At 41.4% G+C, this 25,729-nt stretch overlaps 1 protein-coding gene across 1 annotated transcript in view; it reads right to left on the reverse strand.

Annotated features, from left to right (window-relative positions):
- ACMSD (aminocarboxymuconate semialdehyde decarboxylase) overlaps positions 1 to 21,913 on the reverse strand; it is a 43,778-nt gene extending 21,865 nt beyond the window's left edge. Inside the window, exons 1-3 of the mRNA XM_044304893.1 lie at positions 21,773 to 21,913; positions 10,087 to 10,131; positions 460 to 556 (exon numbers count right to left, since the gene is read on the reverse strand). Coding sequence (XP_044160828.1) covers positions 460 to 556; positions 10,087 to 10,131; positions 21,773 to 21,829 — 199 coding nt within the window. The 5' untranslated portion in view covers positions 21,830 to 21,913. The remainder of the gene's footprint in view (positions 1 to 459; positions 557 to 10,086; positions 10,132 to 21,772) is intronic.
- Between the last annotated feature and the right edge of the window lie 3,816 nt (positions 21,914 to 25,729).

Here is a 25,729-nt window from a genome sequence, read left to right on the forward strand (position 1 = left end):
GACCCCTGGTGAGGTTTTTTAAAGAAGAGAAGCAAATAAAAAATTATAACCACATTAGGCACATTGGTCATTCCCCTGTGCCAGTTTTCTGGCATAAAAAAGTTGCAAATTTTTATGTGCTTTGCAGTTTGCTCGTCATTTTACAAAGAAGCGGGTGGTGCAGGGCTGGGCCTCGCTAGCCTGGAACATTTATCAGAATTTGCGCCAAGTTTGTCATAACTTTTAACTGGAATCTACATCATCTTCAGGCCTGGATATCACTCCTGGGGCTCAGATATACAGAAGTGTGCCTCAGTTACTAAGAGGTGTGCGCCAGTAAGTTTGGTGCATCTGAAGCCAGCAGCGGAGAGATTAAGGCCGGTGTGTGAAATATCTTCATAAATGTCCCTCATTATTTTTCTTCTACAGACTTACATCCAGTTATTGTCACTAAAATGTAATATTAGACATTCCTTTTACCTGACTGATCCATCTCTTTTAGCCGCACTTCTGGATCCCAGCAATTGGATTGAACAACCCTGAAAACATTTCCATCCTTCATCAGTTTTGCCTCTCCCTGGGGAAAGAAGTAGATTAATTGGAGAAAAGTAACATACACAGTGACTGCACCAGCAGAATAGTGAGTGCAGCTCTGGAGTATAATACAGGATGTAACTCAGGATCAGTACAGGATAAGTAATGTAATGTATGTACACAGTGACTGCACCAGCAGAATAGTGATTGCAGCTCTGGAGTATAATACAGGATGTAACTCAGGATGAGTACAGGGTAAGTAATGTATGTACACAGTGACTGCACCAGCAGAATAGTGAGTGCAGCTCTGGAGTATAATACAGGATGTAACTCAGGATGAGTACAGGGTAAGTAATGTATGTACACAGTGACTCCACCAGCAGAATAGTGAGTGCAGCTCTGGAGTATAATACAGGATGTAACTCAGGATTAGTACAGGATAAGTAATGTATGTACACAGTGACTGCACCAGCAGAATAGTGAGTGCAGCTCTGGAGTATAATACAGGATGTAACTCAGGATCAGTACAGGATAAGTAATGTATGTATGTACACAGTGACTGCACCAGCAGAATAGTGAGTGCAGCTCTGGAGTATAATACAGGATGTAACTCAGGATCAGTACAGGATTAGTAATGTAATGTATGTACACAGTGACTGCACCAGCAGAATAGTGAGTGCAGCTCTGGAGTATAATACAGGATGTAACTCAGGATCAGTACAGGATAAGTAATGTAATGTATGTACACAGTGACTGCACCAGCAGAATAGCGAGTGTAGCTCTGGAGTATAATACAGGATGTAACTCAGGATCAGTACAGGATAAGTAATGTAACGTGAGCAAAGCAAGTTTTACTCTATCTTTGTACTGTATAAATATATATATTTACAGTATATTTAAACCTGACCCGATCAGAACTAGAAATGTCATGCTTTTCCTCTGTGTAGACCTTAGAAATTCCTAAACAATAGTAACTGAGTGTCTATGAGACTCCTCATTCTTTAACCTTCATTCCTATGCTGGGCCCTATAACATGATTTATAAGTTGCTGACAAAGCTGCAGCTATAATACAATATTCTGCTCTCCCCAGAGTAAATATGTCCATAGCTGGTGTTTTTATAAGATTGATCGATGGCTGTTCCCAGCTACCAGGTCCCAAACTAAAAGGAAAGCTCGGCATCTAGTATTTACAGCATTCCACAATCGCATTGTTAAATCTATTTGCTGATAATTTTCTTTATTTGTTCTGTTATTTAATAATACAGTATGATGCGTTATTCTCTTTTCTAAAATCTAAATTCATCAGCGTGCAGATCATTGTGGGAGGTTAGAGTCACACATGGCTGCCCGTGGCCTGTGGTGTCTTTATTTTGTGGAATGAGTTGTATTTTTTAATTTCACCATTTTGGGGGACATTTAATGTGTTGTTTTGGTTGGGGGGTTGGGGGTGGAAAACAGCAATTCTGCCATGATTTTTTGAGCTTTAATTTTACAGTATAAGTTATATGTTTTACACCATTATTGCCACTTTTGAGTAAATGGGTGGGGCTTAGTAGGAAAGGGTGTGGCACAAATTATAATGCAAATCTATGCCAGCTATAACCATGGGCGGCCAGAAGATGTGCCAAATTAATTGAGTCTGTGACCATAAATTCAACGCACTTATTCAACGCACTTCTTGTTAAGACTGACCTATGACACACCATTCTTAATAAATTAACCCCAATGTATTCTTTTCATGGGACAGGTTGCTACAAATATACCAATTATGTATCTTTTTTTATTTTTTAATAAAGGGTGTTTGACAGGAAAAAAATTATATATATTATTTTTCCGAAAACCATTTTTGTACTTTTTAAATTCTTTATTTTAGTCCCATTCCTGATCTCTGATACAATACACTGTAATACTTATGTATTGCAGTGCATTATGTGTAAAACTGACAGGAAACCTACTAGGCCCTTCCTTAGGGCCCAAAGCTGGCCATACATATACTTTTATCAGCCAAACCTCCTGAGAACGGTGGGTTCAGTCGACACAGTAAAGTGTGTGGGGAGCTCCTGACTCTCCCCCTGACAGAGGATGTTGGGAGAGACAAGTATAGGGCGAAATTAATATTTTTGCTTGATCCTTTTGTTCTCTGGGGAGGTAAGCGGTAACCAGAGGCATCTGGCAGCGGCTTCTCCTCTCTCCCCATAGCATCTGCAGACATGTTCGGCCGAGCCAAGCATGTTATGTGTATGCTCAAAGAGTATAGACACCAAGCTGTTTATTTTGTAGTCATCATTTGCTTATATCTTTGTGCATTTAATAAGCAGTGTGCTATTACTTGTAGTTCTATGTATTGTGTTTCAGCCAAGATAGCGTGCACCTGCGTTCTTATTTTTATACATTATGGAGGTGCTGGTTCATAGATAGGTCTTAAGCATAGCAAACCACCGCATCCGTCTAACCACTTGAATTTCCCGGTCAGCATTGACCGCAGCATCTAAAGGCTTGCACATCTTGGATCAGAGTTATCTGTGGTTCCGACCACGAGCGCAGTATGTCAGCTGTATAATGCAGTTTTCTTTGAAAGCAAAATGAAAAATTCCTTCCTATTGAGAGATTAGGGTTTTGTTAGAATCTGTAAAAAGGATGTTTTCAATAGGTCAAGAGGCTGAATTTCGGGAAACAAAGCTCTGCCTGGTATCTGAGAGGAGCACAATCAAAGCAAAATCAAAGGCCTATTTTTAGCGCACCCTCTGGCCTAGTTTTACTGCAGTCCGCACTTAAGGATGAGGAGACCAAGATACAAGACTGAAATCAAAATCAAAAGCAATCGATTTATAAAGCTTCTTCCTCCAAGTAGTTACTGAGTAAAGCAAAGTTTATTTATCTCTCTTTTCTGTGAGATTCTGAAAGAGGTAGATATGCTCGGTATGGTTAGAGAATAAGATAAAAATGCCAAAAATTTGACATTACAACAATTCACGATACACATTATATCAATATAACTAGAGATGAGAGAATTTCAGGTTATTAAAAATGTTCACACTTTTACGGGTAAAATGTTTCACACTGTTTACGGGTAAAAGGTAAATTGCGTTATGGATTCCGTTACCACGGGCCATAGCACAATTCTATGACGGAAGGACTCCCCTGCATAACGGGAATGGAGCGGATCCATTTTGCAACCCATTGACTTCTATTATGACGGAATGAATAACAGAATGCCTCTAAAGGCATTCCGTCATAGAATTACTTTATGGTCCGTGGTAACGGAATCCATAATGCAATTCACCTTTTACCAGTAAACGAAGCGTGAACGAATTTCAAAATATGAAATTCGCTCATCTCTAAATATAACCACCATGTTCCACAAATCAAACAGTAAAAACAGACAAATGTTGTGATCAATGCATGTGAATATTTATTATATACAGTACTTTTGTCAGCCAAACCTCCTGAGAACGGTGGGTTCAGCCGACACAGTAAAGTGTGTGGGGAGCTCCCGACTCTCCCCCTGACAGAGGAGGTTGGGAGAGACAAGGATAGGGCGAAATTAATATTTTCGTCTGATCCTTTTGTTCTCTGGGGAGGTAAGCGGTAACCAGAGGCATCTCAGGATGAATTACTCTGTTTGCCCTGGAGGAACTTTCATCCCAAAGTCACTTTACAGTCCTATTCAGAATGAGCATGCTTACCCCTTCTAAGTTTAGCCTACCAACCATGCTTATAACAGCAGCCCGACTACTGGTCCCTCTCCTCTGGAAGAACGATGCGGCCCCTTCGGTCGTGATGTGGACCGAAAAAATTGACCAATTATACCGGTTTGAAGAACTGGCCCACTGGGAAGGTCATTCTAGAGCGACATTTGAAAAAATATGGCTCCCCTGGAAACGATTCCGCAAGTTCTAAGCTTTGATTTTCTAGACGGAAAGATACAAGATTGACATCTGCTTTACCCCTCCCTTCCCTCCCTTAGTTCTACCCTTCCTTTGTCTTGTCGTGTTCTCCCCACCATATATCTGTTTCGCAAATTGATTGTGTTTCGTGTTATGTATGCCACCATTTGAGATGTAGCGTACTTGCTGATTAATTAATTTTCCAGCTGCGTCTGGTCCACGTGATGTATGTTATTTTACATAACTTTGTGTATTACTTCAATAAAAAGAAATTTGACAAAGAATATAACTGCTATAATACTGCTCCTATGTACAAGAATATATCTACTATAATACTGCTCCTATGTACAAGAATATAACTGCTATAATACTGCCTCCTATGTACAAGAATGTAACTACTATAATACTGCTCCTATGTACAAGAATATAACTACTATAATACTGCCTCCTATGTACAAGAATAGAACTGCTATAATACTGCCTCCTATATACAAGAATATAACTACTATAATACTGCTCCTATGTACAAGAATATAATTACTATAATACTGCTCCTATGTACAAGAATATAACTACTATAATACTGCCTCCTATGTACAAGAATATAACTACTATAATACTGCTCCTATATACAGGAATATAACTACTATAATACTGCTCCTATGTACAAGAATATAAGTCTATAATACTGCTCATATGTATAAGAATATAACTACTATAATACTGCTCCTATGTACAGAATATAACTACTATAATACTGCCTCCTATGTACAAGAATATAACTACTATAATACTGCTCCTATGTACAAGAATATAGCTACTATAATACTGCCTCCTATGTACAAGAATATAACTACTATAATACTGCCTCCTATGTACAAGAATATAACTACTATAATACTTCTCCTATGTACAAGAATATAACTACTATAATACTGCTCCTATGTACAAGATATAACTACTATAACACTGCTCCTATGTACAAGAATATAACTACTATAATACTGCCTCCTATGTACAAGAATATAACTACTATAATACTGCTCCTATGTACAGAATATAACTACTATAATACTGCCTCCTATATACAAGAATATAACTACTATAATACTGCTCCTAGTACAAGAATATAACTACTATAATACTGCTCCTATGTACAAGAATATACTACTATAATACTGCCTCCTATGTACAAGAATATAACTACTATAATACTGCTCCTATGTACAAGAATATAACTACTATAATACTGCCTCCTATGTACAAGAATATAACTACTATAATACTGCTCCTATGTACAAGAATATACTACTATAATACTGCCTCCTATGTACAAGAATATAACTACTATAATACTGCCTCCTATGTACAAGAATATAACTACTATAATACTGCCTCCTATGTACAAGAATATAACTACTATAATACTGCCTCCTATGTACAAGAATATAACTACTATAATACTGCTCCTATGTACAAGAATATAACTACTATAATACTGCCTCCTATGTACAAGAATATAACTACTATAATACTGCCTCCTATGTACAAGAATATAACTACTATAATACTGCCTCCTATGTACAAGAATATAACTACTATAATACTGCCTCCTATGTACAAGAATATAACTACTATAATACTGCCTCCTATGTACAAGAATATAACTACTATAATACTGCCATATGTACAAGTAACTACTATAATACTGCTCTACAAGAATATACCTACTATAATACTGCCTCCTATGTACAAGAATATAACTACTATAATACTGCTCCTATGTACAAGAATATAATACTATCTAATACTGCCTCCTATGTACAAGAATATAACTACTATAATACATGCTCCTATGTACAAGAATATAACTACTATAATACTGCCTCCTATGTACAAGAATATAACTACTATAATACTGCTCCTATGTACAAGAATATAACTACTATAATACTGCTCCTATGTACAAGAATATAACTACTATAATACTGCCTCCTATGTACAAGAATATAACTACTATAATACTGCTCCTATGTACAAGAATATAACTACTATAATACTGCTCCTATGTACAAGAATATAACTACTATAATACTGCTCCTATGTACAAGAATATAACTACTATAATACTGCTCCTATGTACAAGAATATAACTACTATAATACTGCCTCCTATGTACAAGAATATAACTACTATAATACTGCTCCTATGTACAAGAATATAACTACTATAATACTGCCTCCTATGTACAAGAATATAACTACTATAATACTGCTCCTATGTACAAGAATATAACTACTATAATACTGCCTCCTATGTACAAGAATATAACTACTATAATACTGCCTCCTATGTACAAGAATATAACTACTATAATACTGCTCCTATGTACAAGAATATAACTACTATAATACTGCCTCCTATGTACAAGAATATAACTACTATAATACTGCCTCCTATGTACAAGAATATAACTACTATAATACTGCTCCTATGTACAAGAATATAACTACTATAATACTGCCTCCTATGTACAAGAATATAACTACTATAATACTGCTCCTATGTACAAGAATATAACTACTATAATACTGCCTCCTATGTACAAGAATATAACTACTATAATACTGCCTCCTATGTACAAGAATATAACTACTATAATACTGCTCCTATGTACCAAGAATATAACTACTATAATACTGCCTCCTATGTACAAGAATATAACTACTATAATACTGCCTCCTATGTAGCAAGAATATAACTACTATAATACTGCCTCCTATGTACAAGAATATAACTACTATAATACTGCCTCCTATGTACAAGAATATAACTACTATAATACTGCTCCTATGTACAAGAATATAACTACTATAATACTGCCTCCTATGTACAAGAATATAACTACTATAATACTGCCTCCTATGTACAAGAATATAACTACTATAATACTGCCTCCTATGTACAAGAATATACACTACTATAATACTGCCTCCTATGTACAAGAATATAACTACTATAATACTGCTCCTATGTACAAGAATATAACTACTATAATACTGCCTCCTATGTACAAGAATATAACTACTATAATACTGCTCCTATGTACAAGAATATAACTACTATAATACTGCCTCCTATGTACAAGAATATAACTACTATAATACTGCCTCCTATGTACAAGAATATAACTACTATAATACTGCCTCTTATGTACAAGAATATAACTACTATAATACTGCCTCCTATGTACAAGAATATAACTACTATAATACTGCCTCCTATGTACAAGAATATAACTACTATAATACTGCTCCTATGTACAAGAATATAACTACTATAATACTGCCTCCTATGTACAAGAATATAACTACCATAATACTGCTCCTATGTACAAGAATATAACTACTATAATACTGCCTCCTATGTACAAGAATATAACTACTATAATACTGCTCCTATGTACAGGAATATAACTACTATAATACTGCCTCCTATGTACAAGAATATAACTACTATAATACTGCTCATATGTATCAAGAATATAACTACTATAATACTGCTCCTATGTACAAGAAATATAAATCTACTATAATACTGCTCCTATGTACAAGAATATAACTACTATAATACTGCCTCCTATGTACAAGAATATAACTACTATAATACTGCTCCTATGTACAAGAATATAACTACTATAATACTGCCTCCTATGTACAAGAATAGAACTGCTATAATACTGCCTTTCTAGAACACATACTGTATTTGTAAATGATATTCCATATTTTTCAGTAGTTTTCTTCAGATTTTTTCTGAGCTGTTGCCTGGAGATGCGGTGAGATTGGGAATGGCTCATTATTTCACCAAAAACGTGTAACATTGTGTAAAAAAAACAAAACACGTGCATTGACAGAAATGTCCTTGGCAGGATATTTATAAAAGATGACATTGTTACCTTGGCAACCATCATCTTCAATATGGTTGCACCTGAATATGATTCATGCCGTTCCTTTTTTTGTAGTACGGGTACCTATATATGTCAGCTTCAGCGAAACGCCTTTATTAAAGGGCCTGGTCCAACCCCTTCCTCTGGATAGGCCATAAGTATCTGATCGGCAGGGCCCCCACCAATCAGCCGTTCTGCAGTATTTCTGGCTCTGGAACTACACAGCTCTGTCCCTTGTGATCTGCAGCATTCCCTATAATAGGAGCAACCTAATGGTTCTTGCAAATCCGAAATTACATGCGACTTGCAGCTTACAATGCGGCCACAGCGGGTCACAGGCGGCAATCACTTCTTGATCATGTGACCACAGTTACAATGTAGCCCTGGCTTTAGTCGGAGCAGAGAGTTGCTACAAACTGCATCTTCTGTGTCTTAGTAAGCAGTGTGGTGGAGAAAGAGGCACACTCCTCTTAATAAATATCGTATCTTGGCCTGTCCGCGCGCCACAAGCTGACATCCATGCTAGCTATGGCGCTAGAGTTATAGATTTGCCTTATCTTAGATTTCGAAGCACCGAAATCCGCATCAAGATACACTTAAAATATGTGTCCTATTGATTTAAATGAGAATCCACCAGAAGTGTGACCTCCTATCGGTCGTCATATGCACCGCTGCCGCCACTCACCGGCCTCATGATGCATCCGCACGTCACACGTTATTGCAAAGCGCACATGACCATGGACCGGAAACATCAGGGCCAGAACCCTTACCCTGGGTTCAGACCTGAGCGTTCTGAAACGAGCGCTCTGTATGCGCGATTGTACCGGCGTTTACAATCGCGCATACAGAGACAAGCGAACACACATTGTCGCGCGTTCCCGAAAGTCTATGTATGGGAACACGCGACAAACGCCCCCAAAAAAAGCTCAAGAACTTGTTTGAGCGTTGGGCGTTTTACAGCGTGATCGTACACGCTGTAAAACGCCCAGGTGAGAACCATTCCCATAGGGAAGCATTGGTTTCTCCTTGTTGAGCGTTTTACAGCGCGTAGGAACGCGCTGTAAAACGCTCAGGTGTGAACTTAGGGTTAGGCCGTATGGCTTTTTCAGTGTTTTGCGGTCCGTTTTTCATGGATCCGTTGTTCCGTTTTTTGTTTCCGTTGTGTTTCCGTTCCGTTTTTCCGTATGGCATATACAGTATACAGTAATTACATAGATAAAATTGGGCTGGCCATAACATTTTCAATAGATGGTTAAGGAAAAAACGGAACGGAAACGGAAGACATACGGATGCATTTCCGTATGTGTTCCTTTTTTTTGCGGATCCATTGACTTGAATGGAGCCACGGACCGTGATTTGCGGGCAATAATAGGACATGTTCTATGTTAAAACGGAACGGAAAAACGGAAATACAGAAACGGAATGCATACGGAGTACATTCCGTTTTTTTTTTGCGGAACCATTGAAATGAATGGTTCCGTATACGGAACGCAAAAAACGGCCAGTAAACGGGGAAAAAAAACGGCCGTGTGCAGGAGGCCTTAGCGCTGGAACAAAGCCGTCGGTGAACAGATGACTGGCTTAAGTTTTTCTGTAGGCTGAGTATTTTTGGGGTCATAAGGAAAATTTATGTGGGGGTCGGAGAACCTCTTTAAAATTTAAAAATACAAAAAAAAAAAATATATATATACATATATATTACAAATAAAATTTACAAATAAAAATAGAGACGATCAAACCTTGCATGAATGTTCCATCTGGACCCATCCTCCGTAGCCATATCTCTGAGGAAAAAAGAAATAAATGTTAATCATGTTTTAACAGATTAATTACATCAGACTGCAAAGAAAATTGGTTAAAAATCCCTTTAATCGGGCAAATTAAAAGGGTTGCCCCAAGTACTCCCATGGCAGTATTATGTTAGCACTATATGGTTGTATTATGTGGGCTATGTGTGACAGTATTATTTTGGCACTGTGTAGTGTCCTGTATATTGCAGTATTATGTTAGAACTATATGGCAGTATCATGTTAGCATCATATGGTGGTATTATGTGACTTGTGTGCACACTATGTAGTAGTATTATTATGTGTTCTGTATATGGGAGGATTATATTAGCTTTAGGGACCATTAAGGGATAGTACCCTTTATTAATTTGTGATATTTATTTTGGACTGTTTTAGGCTGCTTTCACACTAGCGTTCGGGTTTCCGTTCGTGAGCTCCGTTTGAAGGAGCTCACGAGCGGACCCGAACGCAGCCGTCCAGCCCTGATGCAGTCTGAATGGAGGCGGATCCGCTCAGACTGCATCAGTCTGGCGGCGTTCAGCCTCCGCTCCGCTCGCCTCCGCACGGACAGGCGGACAGCTGAACGCTGCTTGCAGCGTTCGGGTGTCCGCCTGGCCGTGCGGAGGCGTGCGGATCCGTCCAGACTTACAATGTAAGTCAATGGGGACGGATCCGTTTGAAGATGCCACAATGTGGCTCAATCTTCAAGCGGATCCGTCCCCCATTGACTTTACATTGAAAGTCTGGACGGATCCGTCCCAGGCTATTTTCACACTTAGCTTTTTTTTGCTAATATAATGCAGACGGATCCGTTCTGAACGGAGCCTCCGTCTGCATTATTATGAGCGGATCCATTCAGAACGGATCCGCCCGAACGCTAGTGTGAAAGTAGCCTTACACATTTGACCCCAAAACAGTTAAAATGTAACACATATCTGACACTAATCTTTCTCTAAGTATCTGCTGTTCAACCAGTACGTGCCTGTATTGATTTCCCATGCATGCTGTAGATTATCAACCATGTATCTCCCATAAATCATGTTAAGTGATCTGGAGGGTCTTTTTTTTTTGTCTATTGACAATCTTAAGAAATTTAGTAAAAAGACGTGACAATAGTTTCAGATGCGTAAAAAACCGAAATTGGTAATAAATATTTTATGATTTTGAAATCAGAATTAAGAAAACTTTTTGCCCTCCAACGATCAACTGTATTCTATGAATAAATCTGTCGGTGTTTTATTGCCCTGCAGCGCCACCACAGGAGAAATGAAATATTACACAGTGTCCATTCATATCGATGCAGTGTCTGTGTAAGGCCCCTTTCACACGAGCGAGTTTTCCACGCAGACGCAATGCATGACGTGAACGCACAGCACCCGCACTGAATCCTGACCCATTCATTTCAAGGGGTCTGTGCACATGAGCGTTGTTTTTCACGCATCAGTTCTGCGTTGTCTGAAAATCGCAGCCTGTTCTATTTTCTGCGTTTTTCACGCAACCCTCGCCCCACAGAAGTGAATGAGGCTTCAGTGAAAAACGCATTGCATCCTCAAGCAAGTGCGGATGCGAAGCGTTTTTCACTGATGGTTGCTAAGTGATGTTGTTTGTAAACCTTCAGTTTTTTTATCACGCGCGTGAAAAACGCATCAAAACGCATTGCACCAGCACGGAAAAAACTGAACGCAATCGCAGACAAAACTGACTGAACTTGCTTGCAAAATGGTGCGAGTTTCACTGAACGCTTCCGGAGCCAATCCGCATCGCTAAGGGCTCATGCACACGAACATATTTTTTGTCCGTGTCCATAATTTTTATTTTTTTTGCGGTCCATATGCGGAACCATTCACTTCAATGGATAAGCAAAAAAAAAAAATGATGGAAATGACTCAGTGTGCATTCTGTTCTCATAGGTCCACATGGCTGTTCCGCAACAAAATAGAACATGTCCTATTATTGTCCAATACGGACAAGGATAGGACTGTTCTATTAGGGGCCAGCTGTTCCGTTCTGCAAAATACGGAATGCACGCGGCCAGTATCCGTGTTTTGCTGATATGCAATTTGTAGGCTGCAAAACATCCAACGGTCGTGTGCATGAGCCCTAAGGCAGCACAGGACATGTCCTCCAGGGTGAGAGGCGCTTTTCACTCTGGTCCGAACACTCCCCGCTCTCAAAATACCCTCCTAGGCTGTGTGAGAACGGGTTTTCTAATCAGGACAAACCTGTATATGGGTAAATTCACACATTGCGCGCAGCTGCTGCTCTCTGTTTACTTCAGAGGTCTCATTCTGGAGATAGGAGTGGGTCCCATCGGTGGTACCCGCACTTATCCGATCCATCAATGTCGGAAGCCAGGCAATCCCCTTAAAGGGAACCTGTCACTGGGATTTTGGGTATAGAGCTGAGGACATGGGTTGCTAGATTACTGCTAGCACATCTGCAATACCCAGTTCCCATAGCTCTGTGTGCTTTTATTGTGTATAAAAACCGATTTGATACATATGCAAATTAACCTGAGATGAGTCAGAGCTTGAAAATATGACTCTTCTATGGTCACACAAGTAAGATATGACTCTTTTATGTTAATTTGCATATGTATGAAATTGTTTTTTTTTTACACAATAAAAGCACACAGAGCTATGGGGACTGGGTAATGCGGATGTGCTAGCGGCCATCTAGCAACCCATGTCCTCAGCTCTATACCCAAAATCCTGGTGACTGGTTCCCTTTAATTCTACCACTGCTTGCTTTATTTATTTTTGGATTTACAATGTTTTTTATTTATTTATTTTTTGTGAATTTTTTCATTTGTTACTTTTGTTACAATTTGTTTAGTTTGTTACTTTTTTACATTTCCACCCTTGTGTTTCTTCTCTGCTCTGTCTATAACTATTGTACGTAAATATATTATTCGCTGTTTCTGTAAAGAAGCTGAAAAATCTACAAATCCCAGGACACGGAGTCTGATGCCACGGGGATCTGGTTAATGATTTCCATAGGCGAAAGTATATGGATCGTGTTGTTTACTGCTCCTGAGTCTGCAGCAGTGAAGTAAAGGTCACCTTACCCTCTCCATTAATATTTGAAGAGCATAGAAAGTCAGGGGCGGTGTACATCTTGCTGCAAATGACTGTCCGCTGCCCTGTCCTCCCTCCTCGTGCGATCTATTGATTTGTTAACAAGGTGCAATGACCCATTCATACAGTATTCATCCCCTGAGGAGGGGGGAGGGAACCATAGTCAATAAATCTATTACCGATAATGACTGATTATTGAAATCCCTGGGATTAAAGTTGTTGTGCCCATGATGCCAACTGTGCAAATAGTGTTGATTAAAATGTTCCCATTTTCAGCTCCTATGCAAAAAAAAAACACAACAAAAAAAACACTTATTCTTGGTATAGTTTCTAAGATTTCTGCGGCTTTGATCGAATTATATTTGGGCTCTAGGTTTGGCGGATACATTGGGAGCCCTTGTTGACGTACACACACATTAGCCAGGCTGTCCTACGTTTTGCCATATATTCGGCCCCACTAGTATAAGCCCTCTGGTGCACTGCTGGTGTTGGGCGTAATGTGCTTGCAGGGTTATAAGCGGGCAGAACGGAGAGGCGCGGACTTTGCTGAGTCAGTTGGAAAGTTCACAAGTGAAAGTTTTCTCAGTTTACTAATTAAACAGTAACGATCCTCTGTGGAAAAAAAAAAAAACATAGCCAGTTTGCTGATTCTCTGATCTAGGCTGTATTTACCCCATTTAGGACAATGGAAACAATGAGATTGATTTTGTCATAGATTTGTATAGATAATGCCCCCCCCCCCACTTGTGCCCCCAGTATTATAAAATCCCCCTTTTAGCCCCCAACCCATAGCACAGACAAAATCACACCAGGTGCTGCAGGACCTGCGCTTCTAGCAGGTCTTGCTGTATCCAGTGAGTAGCAGCGGTTTAAGGAGTGAGTGTCCCTATGCATCCAAGTGGATTAGGTTTTTAATGATTTTGTTTTTATCTTGTAAAATCTCATCCACCTTTTTGGCGCTGTAGTACGCAGCGTATTTTCTGCCCATAATTTTGTGGCGGAAAAATCTGCATCATATTCCCCAGGTGTGAACATACCCCTAAGTTCAATAACTAGCTGGTACGGTGTTGAGTTGCAGTGCAGTGCTAGTCTTAAAGTCTTAGACTTAAAATTCACGGGAGCGTATTCAGTCCGTGAAATACATTCTGTACGTCAGAGGTAATTCCCGGGCCGAACGCTGCTCCTGTGACACGACCTCATGCAATTATAATGATTTACAGTTCTGTGTGTCCCTGCCAGACCTTGGCTGTACATGATGCCATCAGTGCGATTCAGTACAGCCAAGATCTGTCAGGGACACACAGAATTATAAATCACAATGCCCTGACATTGCGTTGCAGGAGCAGCGTTCAGCCCGGAAAAAAACCTCTGACGCTCAGAATGTATTTCACAGACTGAATACACTCATGGGAAATTAGCCTTAGGCCTCTTTCCCACAAACGTATTTGTTCTGTGGCCATATTACGGGACGCATACGGCGGTTCCACAATACAGGGGTCACCAGCTGTGTGCATTCAGCATCACGGATGCGGACCCATTTACTTGAATAGGTACGCAAATGCAGTGCAGCATGGAGCAGAACCCCACAGAAGCACTGCGGAGTGCTTCCGTGGGATTTCGTTCCGTGCTTTCATACCGCAAAAAAATAGAACTTGTTCTATCTTTTTGCAGAATGGACGGATTGCGGACCCATTCAAGTTGAATAGATCTGGATCCGTCCTGGCTGCCGCACGGACGTTGCCCGTGCTTTGGGGACCGCAAATTGCGGTCCCCAATGCACGGAACGAATATCTTCATGGGAAAGAGGCCTTAGGGCTGTTTCTCACCAGCGTGTGCAGTCTGGAAATCAGGCTCCGTGTGTGAGCACGATTCTCTGTTCTGGACACTGCTCGTCTTGCAGGAGCTCTGGGCATTATACTGATTTATAATGCTGTGTGCCTCTGCATGACCTTCCTTCTACAGGATCATACTGACCTAAAGCTGTCACTATGATTCTGTAGCAAAAGTTCATGCAAAGGCACACAGCATTATAAATCAGTATAATGCCCAGAGCTCCTGCAAGACGAGCAGTGTCCAGAACGGAGAATCGTGCTCACACACGGGAGCCTGATTTCCAGACTGCACGCGCTCGTGAGAAACAGCCGGCTTAATGGTCCAGATTAGTGTGCAGAAGACTTGCATGCAATCCGCACAAAAATTGGATAAGGGTACCTCACATGGTTGCAGGATAAAAGGCAGAAAACCCTTGTGGTTTTTTTTTGTGCGGATTTCTGTGCATTTCTGCGCCAGATCCGCACCAGAACCCCCATGTGTTATTTGTGGTTTCACCCTGGAAAAGGGTGAAATCTAGTGTTGATCGAGCATGCTCGGCCGAACACCAGTTGGCGGTATTCAGTCGAACGTAACGTGTGCACAAAAAATATCTGTGAGATCCAGTGTACTTTTTCCGTAGACGGTGTCCACTGTGGACAGTGACATTACCTGGGGTACATCTCCTGTGTAACATTTCCTTGTAATTTTTGGCAGCACTTGCACTTTATATACAAGTAAATATACAGGAAAGAATGTTTCCTAACACTTTTTCCCTCTAAAATCGATTTTATCTTCCGTTTGGTGCGTATTTTTGTCAGTCTGTAAAAGTGGCGTACTACTCGGACAACATTGTTCCCAGCAGCGACCTGGGAGTCCAAGATGCATCCAGACATCCTCCGCATGCTGTTCACAAACCATTTCAGTGGAGTTTCCATCAATTTCTGACCTTTTCCTATGAACCAGACACCCTCCCCTCTTCAGAGCAGGGGCTGCCTGGTTTAATGCTCGGGTTCTCACATTGAGTTCCATTATACTAGGGTGCTCGGTAGAGCACCCGAACATCCCGAAGTGTTCCACCCGAGCATCCTGAGGTGTTCGACCCAAGCACTTTGGAGCTCGATCAACACTAGTGAAATCCAAATCAAAAATTGCACAAACAATTGACATGCTGCAGATTTCTAGTACTAGTTTTTAACCAGAACTAATGCTGGAAACAAAACTGGGCCCCAGTATGGTCAATTGGGTTTGGTGGTGCTTCCGCCATTTCCAGCTATCCTGGATACAATTAGCTAAATGTTTTTACTGTAATGCTAGTGTGAAACTAGCCTTAAAGAAGCACTCTCACCAAAATTTTCTCTGGCACGTTAGAATAGTGCATGATGTAAACTGCAATGAAGGTAACCTTGTTACTGGTGACGGTATTTATGAGTTATTCTCTCCCAACTGATCCTGGGCGGACTCTGTGACTCTCCACCTGACACAGCGTCTTATGTGTGGACAGTCTGACTCTGCTTATTCCTATCGGAGCCTCCATGTCAGTCTCATTGGAAAAAATAGAGAAAATGACTTCCTGGCCACCAGGGGTGGGATCCATCCTGTTTCCCTAAAACAGCAGTCACTCTGGAGAAGTGGGGAGAGGCAGGATGCCAATCTGGATCCCTACCTTCAGGTAACGGGCAGTGGAGCACCTCAGGACGCTATGGCAGTGCATGGAGCTATAGAGTCCCTACTCTACCATTCTCTTGGTGACAGTCAGTTTAGACCTGTGGCCTAGAAGACATCAGCGACCTGGTACAGGGAATGCAATGCAGGCCACCAGTGCCAGAGGGCTGGAGAGCTGTGCCTCTTGTCGGGGGATCAAGGTAAGATGAGTAAGGAATTATTATTTTCTGTTAAGAGCACTAGAAGTACCAAGAGGAGACTATAAAGGGTGAGGGAGAACTATTAATGATGAGGGGGCACTACTAATAATAAGTGGCACTATTAATGATAAGGTGGTACTACTAATGATAAGTGGCACTATTAATAATAAGCTGCACTATTAGTGATGAGGGGCACTATTAATTAGGCATGGACACTTTTAACGGTTAGGGTGTGCTCTTAGTGATGATGAGGCACTGTTACTTAGACATGGGCACTATTAATGATTAGGGGGCCCTGCTAATGATGAGGGGACACTGTTTATAATGAGAAGGCACTATTAATGATTAGGGGGCACTATTAATTATGAGCGGGCACGATTAATGATTAAGGGGCACTATTAATGTTAATGACAGTAGCAAGGTGCAGAAGTGGTAACACCACTCTGGGGTGTTACATATAGTCACTGTATGCCATGTAATACTGGTTGTTGAATAGTGTTTTTATTTAGTAACAGTATGGTGGTTCTAGTCAGTCACTATGTGGTGGTAATAGAAACATAGAGTCGGCAGATAAGAACCATTTGGCCCATCTAGTCTGCCCAATATACTGAATACTATGGATAGCCCCCGGCCCTATCTTATATGAAGGATGGCCTTATGCCTATCCCATGCATGCTTAAACTCCTCCACTGTATTTGCAGCTAACACTTCTGCAGGAAGGCTATTCCCTGCATCCACTACTCTCTCAGTAAAGTAATACTTCCTGATATTACTTTTAAACCTTTGCCCCTCTAATTTAAAACGATGTCCTCTTGTAGCAGTTTTTCTTCTTTTAAATATTCTCTCCTCTTTTACCTTGTTGATTCCCTTTATGTATTTAACAGTTTCTATCATCTCCCCTCTGTCTCGTCTTTCTTCCAAGCTATACATGTTAAGGTCCTTTAATCTTTCCTGGTAAGTTTTATCCTGCAATCCATGTACCAGTTTAGTAGCTCTTCTCTGAACTCTCTCCAAAGTATTGATATCCTTCTGGAGATATGGTCTCCAGTACTGAGCACAATACTCCACATGAGGTCTCACTAGTGCTCTGTAGAGCGGCATGAGCACCCCCCCTCTGTCTACTGGTAATGCCTCTCCCTATACACCCAAGCATTCTGCTAGCATCTCCTGCTGCTCTATGACATGGTCTGCCTACCTTTAAGTCTTCTGAAATAATGATCCCTAAATACCTTTCCTCAGATACTGAGGTTAGGACTGTATCACTGATTTTATATTCTGCTCTTGGGTTTTTACGCCCCAGGTGCATTATCTTGCACTTATCAACAATAAATTTTAGTTGCCAGATTTTTGACCATTCCTCTAGTTTTCCTAAATCCTTTTCCATTTGGTGTATCCCTTTAGGAACATCAATCAAAAAGACAGACCTTACCATCGAGGCCTTCTGCAATTTCGCTGATAAAGATATTAAACAATATGGGTCCCAGAACAGATCCCTGAGGTACCCCACTGGTAACAAGACCATGGTCTGAATATACTCCATTGACTACAACCCTCTGTTGTCTGTCCCTCAACCACTGCCTAATCCATTCAACAATATGGGAGTCCAAGCCCAAAGACTGCAATTTATTGATAAGCCTTCTATGTGGGACAGTATCAAAAGCCTTACTAAAGTCTAGATAAGCGATGTCTACTGCACCTCCGCCATCTATTATTTTAGTCACCTGAGTCTAGATAAGCGATGTCTACTGCACCTCCGCCATCTATTATTTTAGTCACCTAATGAAAAAAAATCAATAAGATTAGTTTGGCATGATCTCCCTGAAGTAAACCCATGCTGTTTTTCACCTTTCAATCCATGGGATTTTACATGTTCCACAATCCTCTCCTTAAGTATGGTTTCCAATAATTTCCCCACTATTGATGTCAGGCTTACTGGCCTATAGTTGCCCTATTCCTCCCTACTACCTTTCTTGTGAATGGGCACATTTGCTAATTTCCAATCTTCTGGGACGACTCCTGTTGCCAGTGATTGGATAAATAAATCTGTTAATGGTTTTGCTAGTTCACCGCTGAGCTCTTTTAATAGCTTTGGGTGTATCCCATCAGGCCCCTGTGACTTATTTGTATTAATTTTAGACAGCTGACTTAGAACCTCTTCCTCTGTAAAGACACATGCATCAAAAGATTAATTAATCTTCTTTCCTAACTGAGGTCCTTTTCCTTCATTTTCCTTTGTAAAAACTGAACAGAAGTATTCATTGAGGCAGTCAGCTAGTTCTTTATCTTCTTCCATATACCTTCCTTTTTTTGTTTTTAATTTTGTAATTCCTTGTTTTAGTTTCCTTTTTTCATTTATGTATCTGAAGAATGCCTTATCGCCTTTTTTCCCTGACTGTGCTAATTTCTCTTCTGCCTGTGCTTTAGAAGCTCTTATAACTTGTTTGTCCTCTCTCTGCCTAATCTTATAAATTTGCCTGTCATCCTCGTGTTTTTTTTTTTTATAATTCCTAAATGCTATCTTTTTGTTTTTAATGATTTTGGCCACTTCTGCTGAGTACCAGAGTGGTCTCTTCCTTGTTTTGCTTTTACTGACAAGCCTAATGCAATTTTCTGTTGCCTTCAATAGTGCCACTTTTAAGTAGTCCCATTTCTCCTGGACTCCATTGAAACTGTTCCAATCTGATAGGGACTCGTATACCACTAATCTAATTTCCTGTATAGAGAGAACCCTGGTATTGTTATTTCCCAGTCATTACTCCCATTGAACCATGTCTCAGTAACAGCCACTACATCTATATTCTCAGATGCCATTATAGCCTCAAGTTAATTGATCTTATTCCCTAAACTGCGAGCATTTGTAGACAAGACTCTGAGCTTGTCATTTCTTAACTTTTGTGCTACTGGCCTCTTCTGGCATTGTTCCGGGGGGCAGTTGGACTGCTGGATTATCACTCTTTTGCCCCCCTTTCGTAGTTTAAATGCTCCTTAGCAAATACTTGGAACTGTTAATCAAGGACATTCGTTCCCTTGAGAGAAAGATGCAAACCATCTTTCTTGTACAGTTCTTTTCCATTCCAACAAGAGCTAACATGAGACACAAAGCCAAACGGTTGGTTCAGACACCATTCACCAAGCCATACATTGAATTCCTTAATGCGCATCTTCCTGTCATGCTGAAGGTTATGCACAGGCAAAACTGCAGAGAATGAAACAGTTGATGCAACCTCCCATATATCCTTTCCAAGTGTGTGAAAAGCTTCTTTCACCTTTGAAACCTCATTGCAAGCCAGATCATTTGTTCCAAGATGGACAATAACATCCACCTCCCTTTCCTGCTTTGCTTGCCTAACAATATTAAGGATCCGTCGTCTATCCCTGCTAGCGGTAGCACCAGGGAGACATCTCACAACACCATTCTCCTCAAACTTCACACCTCTTATGATGGAATCGCCCACCAACAGCTGCTTACTATCAGTCCTCACCTTCTCCTTTTTGTCTTTGGCTGCAGTCTTGCATACTTTAGGCATTGGAGATGATTGTTTCTCACCCACTGTGCTTGAGCCATCCTCCATGTTGCTCTTGCACTCTGAAAGTGCTGCAAATGAATTATGGAGAGCCACAGACTGTGGGACATGTCTTCTATCCACAACTCTCAGTCTACCAGAACCTGCAGTAACCCATCTTCCATTTCTAGGGGGCCTCTGTGGCAGTGGCATTGCAATGTTGTCAGCCTGAGTTTGTTTAATGGTTAATTTACAAATCTCATATTTAAAAAAGTCAATTTCCTGCTGCATTATGGAGAGCTGTCTACAGATCAGACAGTATCCAAACCTCCGAAGAGTGGAACCTGAAATAAAAGCACAACAATTCCTGCACAGAACCAGGTCTGCTATTGTAAAGAGGGGAAGGATTTTAAACAAGCAAATCTTACTTGTTTAGATTGTATCCACCTCCAGATTACCTCATGAGTATCTCCTGAATATCTCCAATGCACTTGTAAAATCAGGACTGTTTTGAAACACAGTGTCTGAGTATTCACCAGAAACACCACTGAAGTTCTGCTACAGTGGAAAAGCTCTGCGTTAGACTAAGTTAGTCTCCTGAATATCTCCAATGCACTTATAAAATCAGCACTTGGAAAAGCAGCAAGCTATAATTGGTGCTGGTCATGGTGTAACAGTAATTTGGACTTTGTATAGTGATATCACTGGTAGTATTGGCCTTTGCATGGTCTTTGTATAATAGTTTCTATTCGGTAACAGTCTAGTGGTATTACTTAGTCACTACATATCAGTCATGGGGTGGCGGTATTATTTAGGCCTTGCGCAGTGGTATCATGGGTAATATTCTTTGTTTGGTAAGAATATGGTGGTAATATTTGGTTGTGGTGTAATTTAATAATAATATATGCATGTGCATAATTTTTTTTTGTGTGGGTGGGGAGGGGAAATATACCTTGAGGCTTGTGATCCTGATCTACACCCTAGCAACACCCCTGAGCAGCTTACTGTACTTCTCCTTCTGAACTAACTGAATGAGACACTTTTCAGTTTGCCCAGAGCTACATTCTGTCCATTGCCCAAATGCAGGCGCTGTACTGATGATGTAATGGTGGGGGTGGGGGGTGGGGGGGGGTGGACGTCATGTTATGTTGGGTAGAGAACCTGTTTAAAATTTGGAGACCATGACTGCTGCCTAAACATATGACGCTGCGTCAGGTAGATAGTCAATGTCACATGACACAGCTGAGGACCAGAAGGGAGCAGTAACTCATGAATACCGCCAGTCTGGATCCTGCACCTTTGTAACGGGCCAGAGAATAAACATTTTTGTGGGAGGGCTTCCTAAAACAGGAAAGTATTAATGCATGGCATATACGACACTTACCTGCTTGAGGTCAGGCCACTCCTTGGGCAGAATGTGACTGTGAATATCTATTTTCATTCCGTAAGACTTCCAGCGACTGATAATCCCAATGATGATGTGAGAACGTTACTCTTATACTTTGTAGCAGAAAAAGGCTCACACCCCCGGAATAGAACCAATCAGAACGTGAGGCCGGCCGGGCTCAAAGTGCACATTGTTGCTGATTCTAGAAGTAAACTTGTACGTCGGTGTACAGTAGGACGGTAAAATGAGGACGCAAGTCACTCGTCATACAGGGAGGAGCCCAACGACCATCTTTTCTGCTGTATCTGTGAATTATAAGAATATGAGAAGTCACCAAGGAGACCCCTCCACATAAAAATGTTAGGCCACAGGCCGACTACATAGATGCAGGTCATGGATCTCTGAGGTGATTCCTAATATTTATAAAGAAAGATTGCATCGGGTGAGGTGTGTATTATCAGGGTCTGCAGCATCAGAGATGTGTATTATGAGGTTCTGCAGCAGCTGAGGTGTGTATTATTTGGTTCTGCAGCAGCTGAGGTGTGTATTATGTGGTTCTGCAGAAGCTGAGGCATGTATTATCATGTTCTGCAGCATCAGAGATGTGTATTATGAGGTTCTGCAGCAGTTGAGGTGTGCATTATGTGGTTCTGCAGAAGCTGAGGCATGTATTATGAGGTTCTGCAGCATCAGAGATGTGCATTATGAGGTTCTGCAGCAGCTGAGGTGTGTGTTATGAGGTTCTGCAGCAGCTGAGGTGTGTATTATGTGGTTCTGCAGCAGCTGAGGTGTGTATTATGATGTTCTGCAGCAGCTGAGGTGTGTATTGTGATGTTCTGCAGCAGCTGAGGTGTGTATTAAGCTGTTCTGCAGCAGCTGAGGTGTGTATTGTGATGTTCTGCAGCAGCTGAGGTGTGTATTAAGCTGTTCTGCAGCAGCTGAGGTGTGTATTAAGCTGTTCTGTAGTAGCTAAGGTGTGTATTATGCTGTTCTGTAGTAGCTAAGGTGTGTATTATGAGGTTCTGCAGCAGCTGAGGTGTGTATTATGAGGTTTTGCAGCAGATGATGTGTGTATTATGAGGCTCTGCAGCAGATGATGTGTGTATTATGAGGTTCTGCAGCAGCTGAGGTTTGTATGATGATGTTCAGCAGCAGCCAACACACCCATTTTAAATAAATGAATAAATTATACTGAAATATAATGTATTTCAATAATACTTTTTTTTTTTTTACTTTGGATACTGATTCATACTTATATTTCCAGATTTATTCTACGGGTGGTTATCAGTCCGATGCTGCACTTTTACAAACAACAGAACCAACTGAATAGATTTTTATTATTGTGGGGGTACCTGTTCTTTTACTGTACATGCAGAGGCGTTTTCCTATTTCCAGCACCGTAAATGTTTAGTAACCACAACCCTCGTCTTATCTCTTTACAAGTCATCGGGGAAGACAGCTTCATAGGAAGCCTCATGAAAATGGAGACAATGAGAAGCGGCACAGGCTTGTTGTGAACTAATCATAGGAAGTCGGGGTGAAAATACATCTTTCTGATGACTTTCGTGATGCCACATAAGCTGAAGATTTCACAGGAAATAGATTTCCTCCAAATCTCTGCCAAGGAGCCAAGGGAACGGTCTGGTAATGAGAACGATGGGAGAGGTTATGAGTAGTTATCGATCGGTGCACCTGATCCTGGAGGAGAAAGCTGAAATAATGTCTGTGATAACCGGATCCCAGGCTGAAGCGTCCGCCTATATCTCTGGGTCATTAATGAGCAATTGCCCCAAAAATAAGAACTCCACCCGCCACCAGGCCACTTGTACCAGCTGCTTTCCCCTAGCGGCAGGGCAGAATCTTCCCATGCTCACAGCGTACTCACAACAGGCCCTTTAGGTGGTCACCACCAGCCACAGTCCTCACAGCGTCTCGCGGTACACAGCAACGGCCCATTACTCACAGTCGTCAGTACGCACACAGCTGACGGTTGCTGGGCATAGAAGGTTTTTGGCAGCGGAGGTCCATGGCGTAGGTAGCGGTCTGTAACTGCCCACGAGGGGCTCCAGCTGCACCTATCTCTTGGCCCCACCTAAGATGCAACCTGACCCCTGACCTCAGTACAACCGCGTGCCCACCTCTACAGTGTTAAGGGTACAGTGCAGCCAAAACACAGCTCGTGAAGCCCCGCAACTGGGTAGCCCCGCGAACACGCTCAGGGCTGCCCACTTATGGACAGAGCTTTCTCCTGGAAATCAGCTCCTATACTTTAACTGTATGTGGTGCTGAGATTTTACATCATTAGAAGCGGCCCTGGTGTCCAAATAGCGTTGAGGGGACAGGACGCCCTTTAAAAAAGGGCTGGGGGATGGAAAATGGGTGTGGAGATGGAAACAAAAAACGGACAAACAAACTGGACATACTGTCTGCTGGAAGGGATGATTAAGTGCTCCAACAGTCCTCATCGGGGCATCCCCTTACAAGCTGAGTGACCAATATGACCAGTAATACAAGGGCAGGAGCTTTGTGTGTTTCTTTCTATTACAGAGCTCTGAAAATCATTTTTCCTACCATACAACCAGAGAAAATTCTGACTGCCTACCTCCAGCACTAGGGGGAGCTTAGGAGGTAACTGAAGACTTATTTACTATTGAGTTTGATTGGAGGTGTGTAGGTTGGTATACAGTGAGCTCCCTCTAGTGGTGGTTGCAAGAAGACAGAATGTAATCATTTGAAGGGGTTGTCCTGGCGGTCTGGTCTGAATGGAGAAGATGAGGAAAGAGAACGTCTACAACAAAGGTGACATCACTGGATGTAAGAGGTATGTGGTGCTATGTAGGAGAGGAGATGCTCCGGCTCCCCCCCCTGCCATTTGCAGAAGGAGGATTCAGAGCTGGGTGAGGACGGTCAAGGGGGGCAGCAGGCCACGGGCGGGGTGGCAGATGGTGGGGGGAACCACAGGCCTCGAGCAGGATCCTGGGGAGGGAGGAGAGCGGAGGAGCTTCCTGGCTGTAGCCAGCTGTTTATTGTATGATGTGAAGCAGGCAGTGCAGCCAGGACAGACCTCCCCCCCCCTCCGTATGATGTGTAGAGACAGAAAATGTTGAATAAGCCACGGCACTCCAGAGGGATTCCAATCAATTTCTTTATTACACCTTGTGTACTACACAAGGTGTAATAAAGAAATTTAATAAAGAAATTGATTGGAATCCCTCTGGAGTGCCGTGGCTTATTCAACATTTTCTACTACGGAAATCCCAGGACCAGGATTTAATGCTACAGGCACCACCACGTATTGGATCTGCTATATTAATAGTGAGTAGTGCTGGCCTATTTTTCTATATGTGTAGAGACAGGCCGCAACTATAAAATGTCAGCTGTACAGTGTTTGTTGGGAGTGGCCTATTATATGTAGGAGGGGCTTTTAATAATGGGCGGGATCCCAAAAATTTGCCACATTGTTATTTTCTTACAGAGCTTTTAGAATCGCCAAGTAAAAGAATCAGCGCAACACACTACATCCCCGACCCTGCATTTTTAAATATAAAGGGGGCTATTTTTGCCTTTCAGACCCCCCCTAGACAAAATTCCTGGGTGCTCCCCTGAAAGTATGGATTTCATTTAATAGAGAACATATAATGGCCCCCACATATTTCGTTTCTCTACAACAACAAAAAGTATATTTCAGGAAGAGATATAAAACAAAATTATATATTGTGATTCTGGAACCCAAAAAATGGTCCGGTCTTACAGAGGTTAATTCAAATGCTGCTATAGATGTGCCGTAAGCCGCATTAGGAAAATGCACTCTGACGCCAATATAAGCAATGGCTGGGTCAGGTGTAAATGATAGTCTATGGTTTTTGTTTGTGACGCCAATTGCAGCGTGCGCAGGGTACTAACGCAGGGCCCTTTGAGGTGTTGTAACTCACGTACCAGGTTAGGAATGCCAGA

The sequence above is a fragment of the Bufo gargarizans genome, chromosome 8 (assembly GCF_014858855.1).
Source record: "Bufo gargarizans isolate SCDJY-AF-19 chromosome 8, ASM1485885v1, whole genome shotgun sequence".
NCBI classification, from domain to species: domain Eukaryota; kingdom Metazoa; phylum Chordata; class Amphibia; order Anura; family Bufonidae; genus Bufo; species Bufo gargarizans.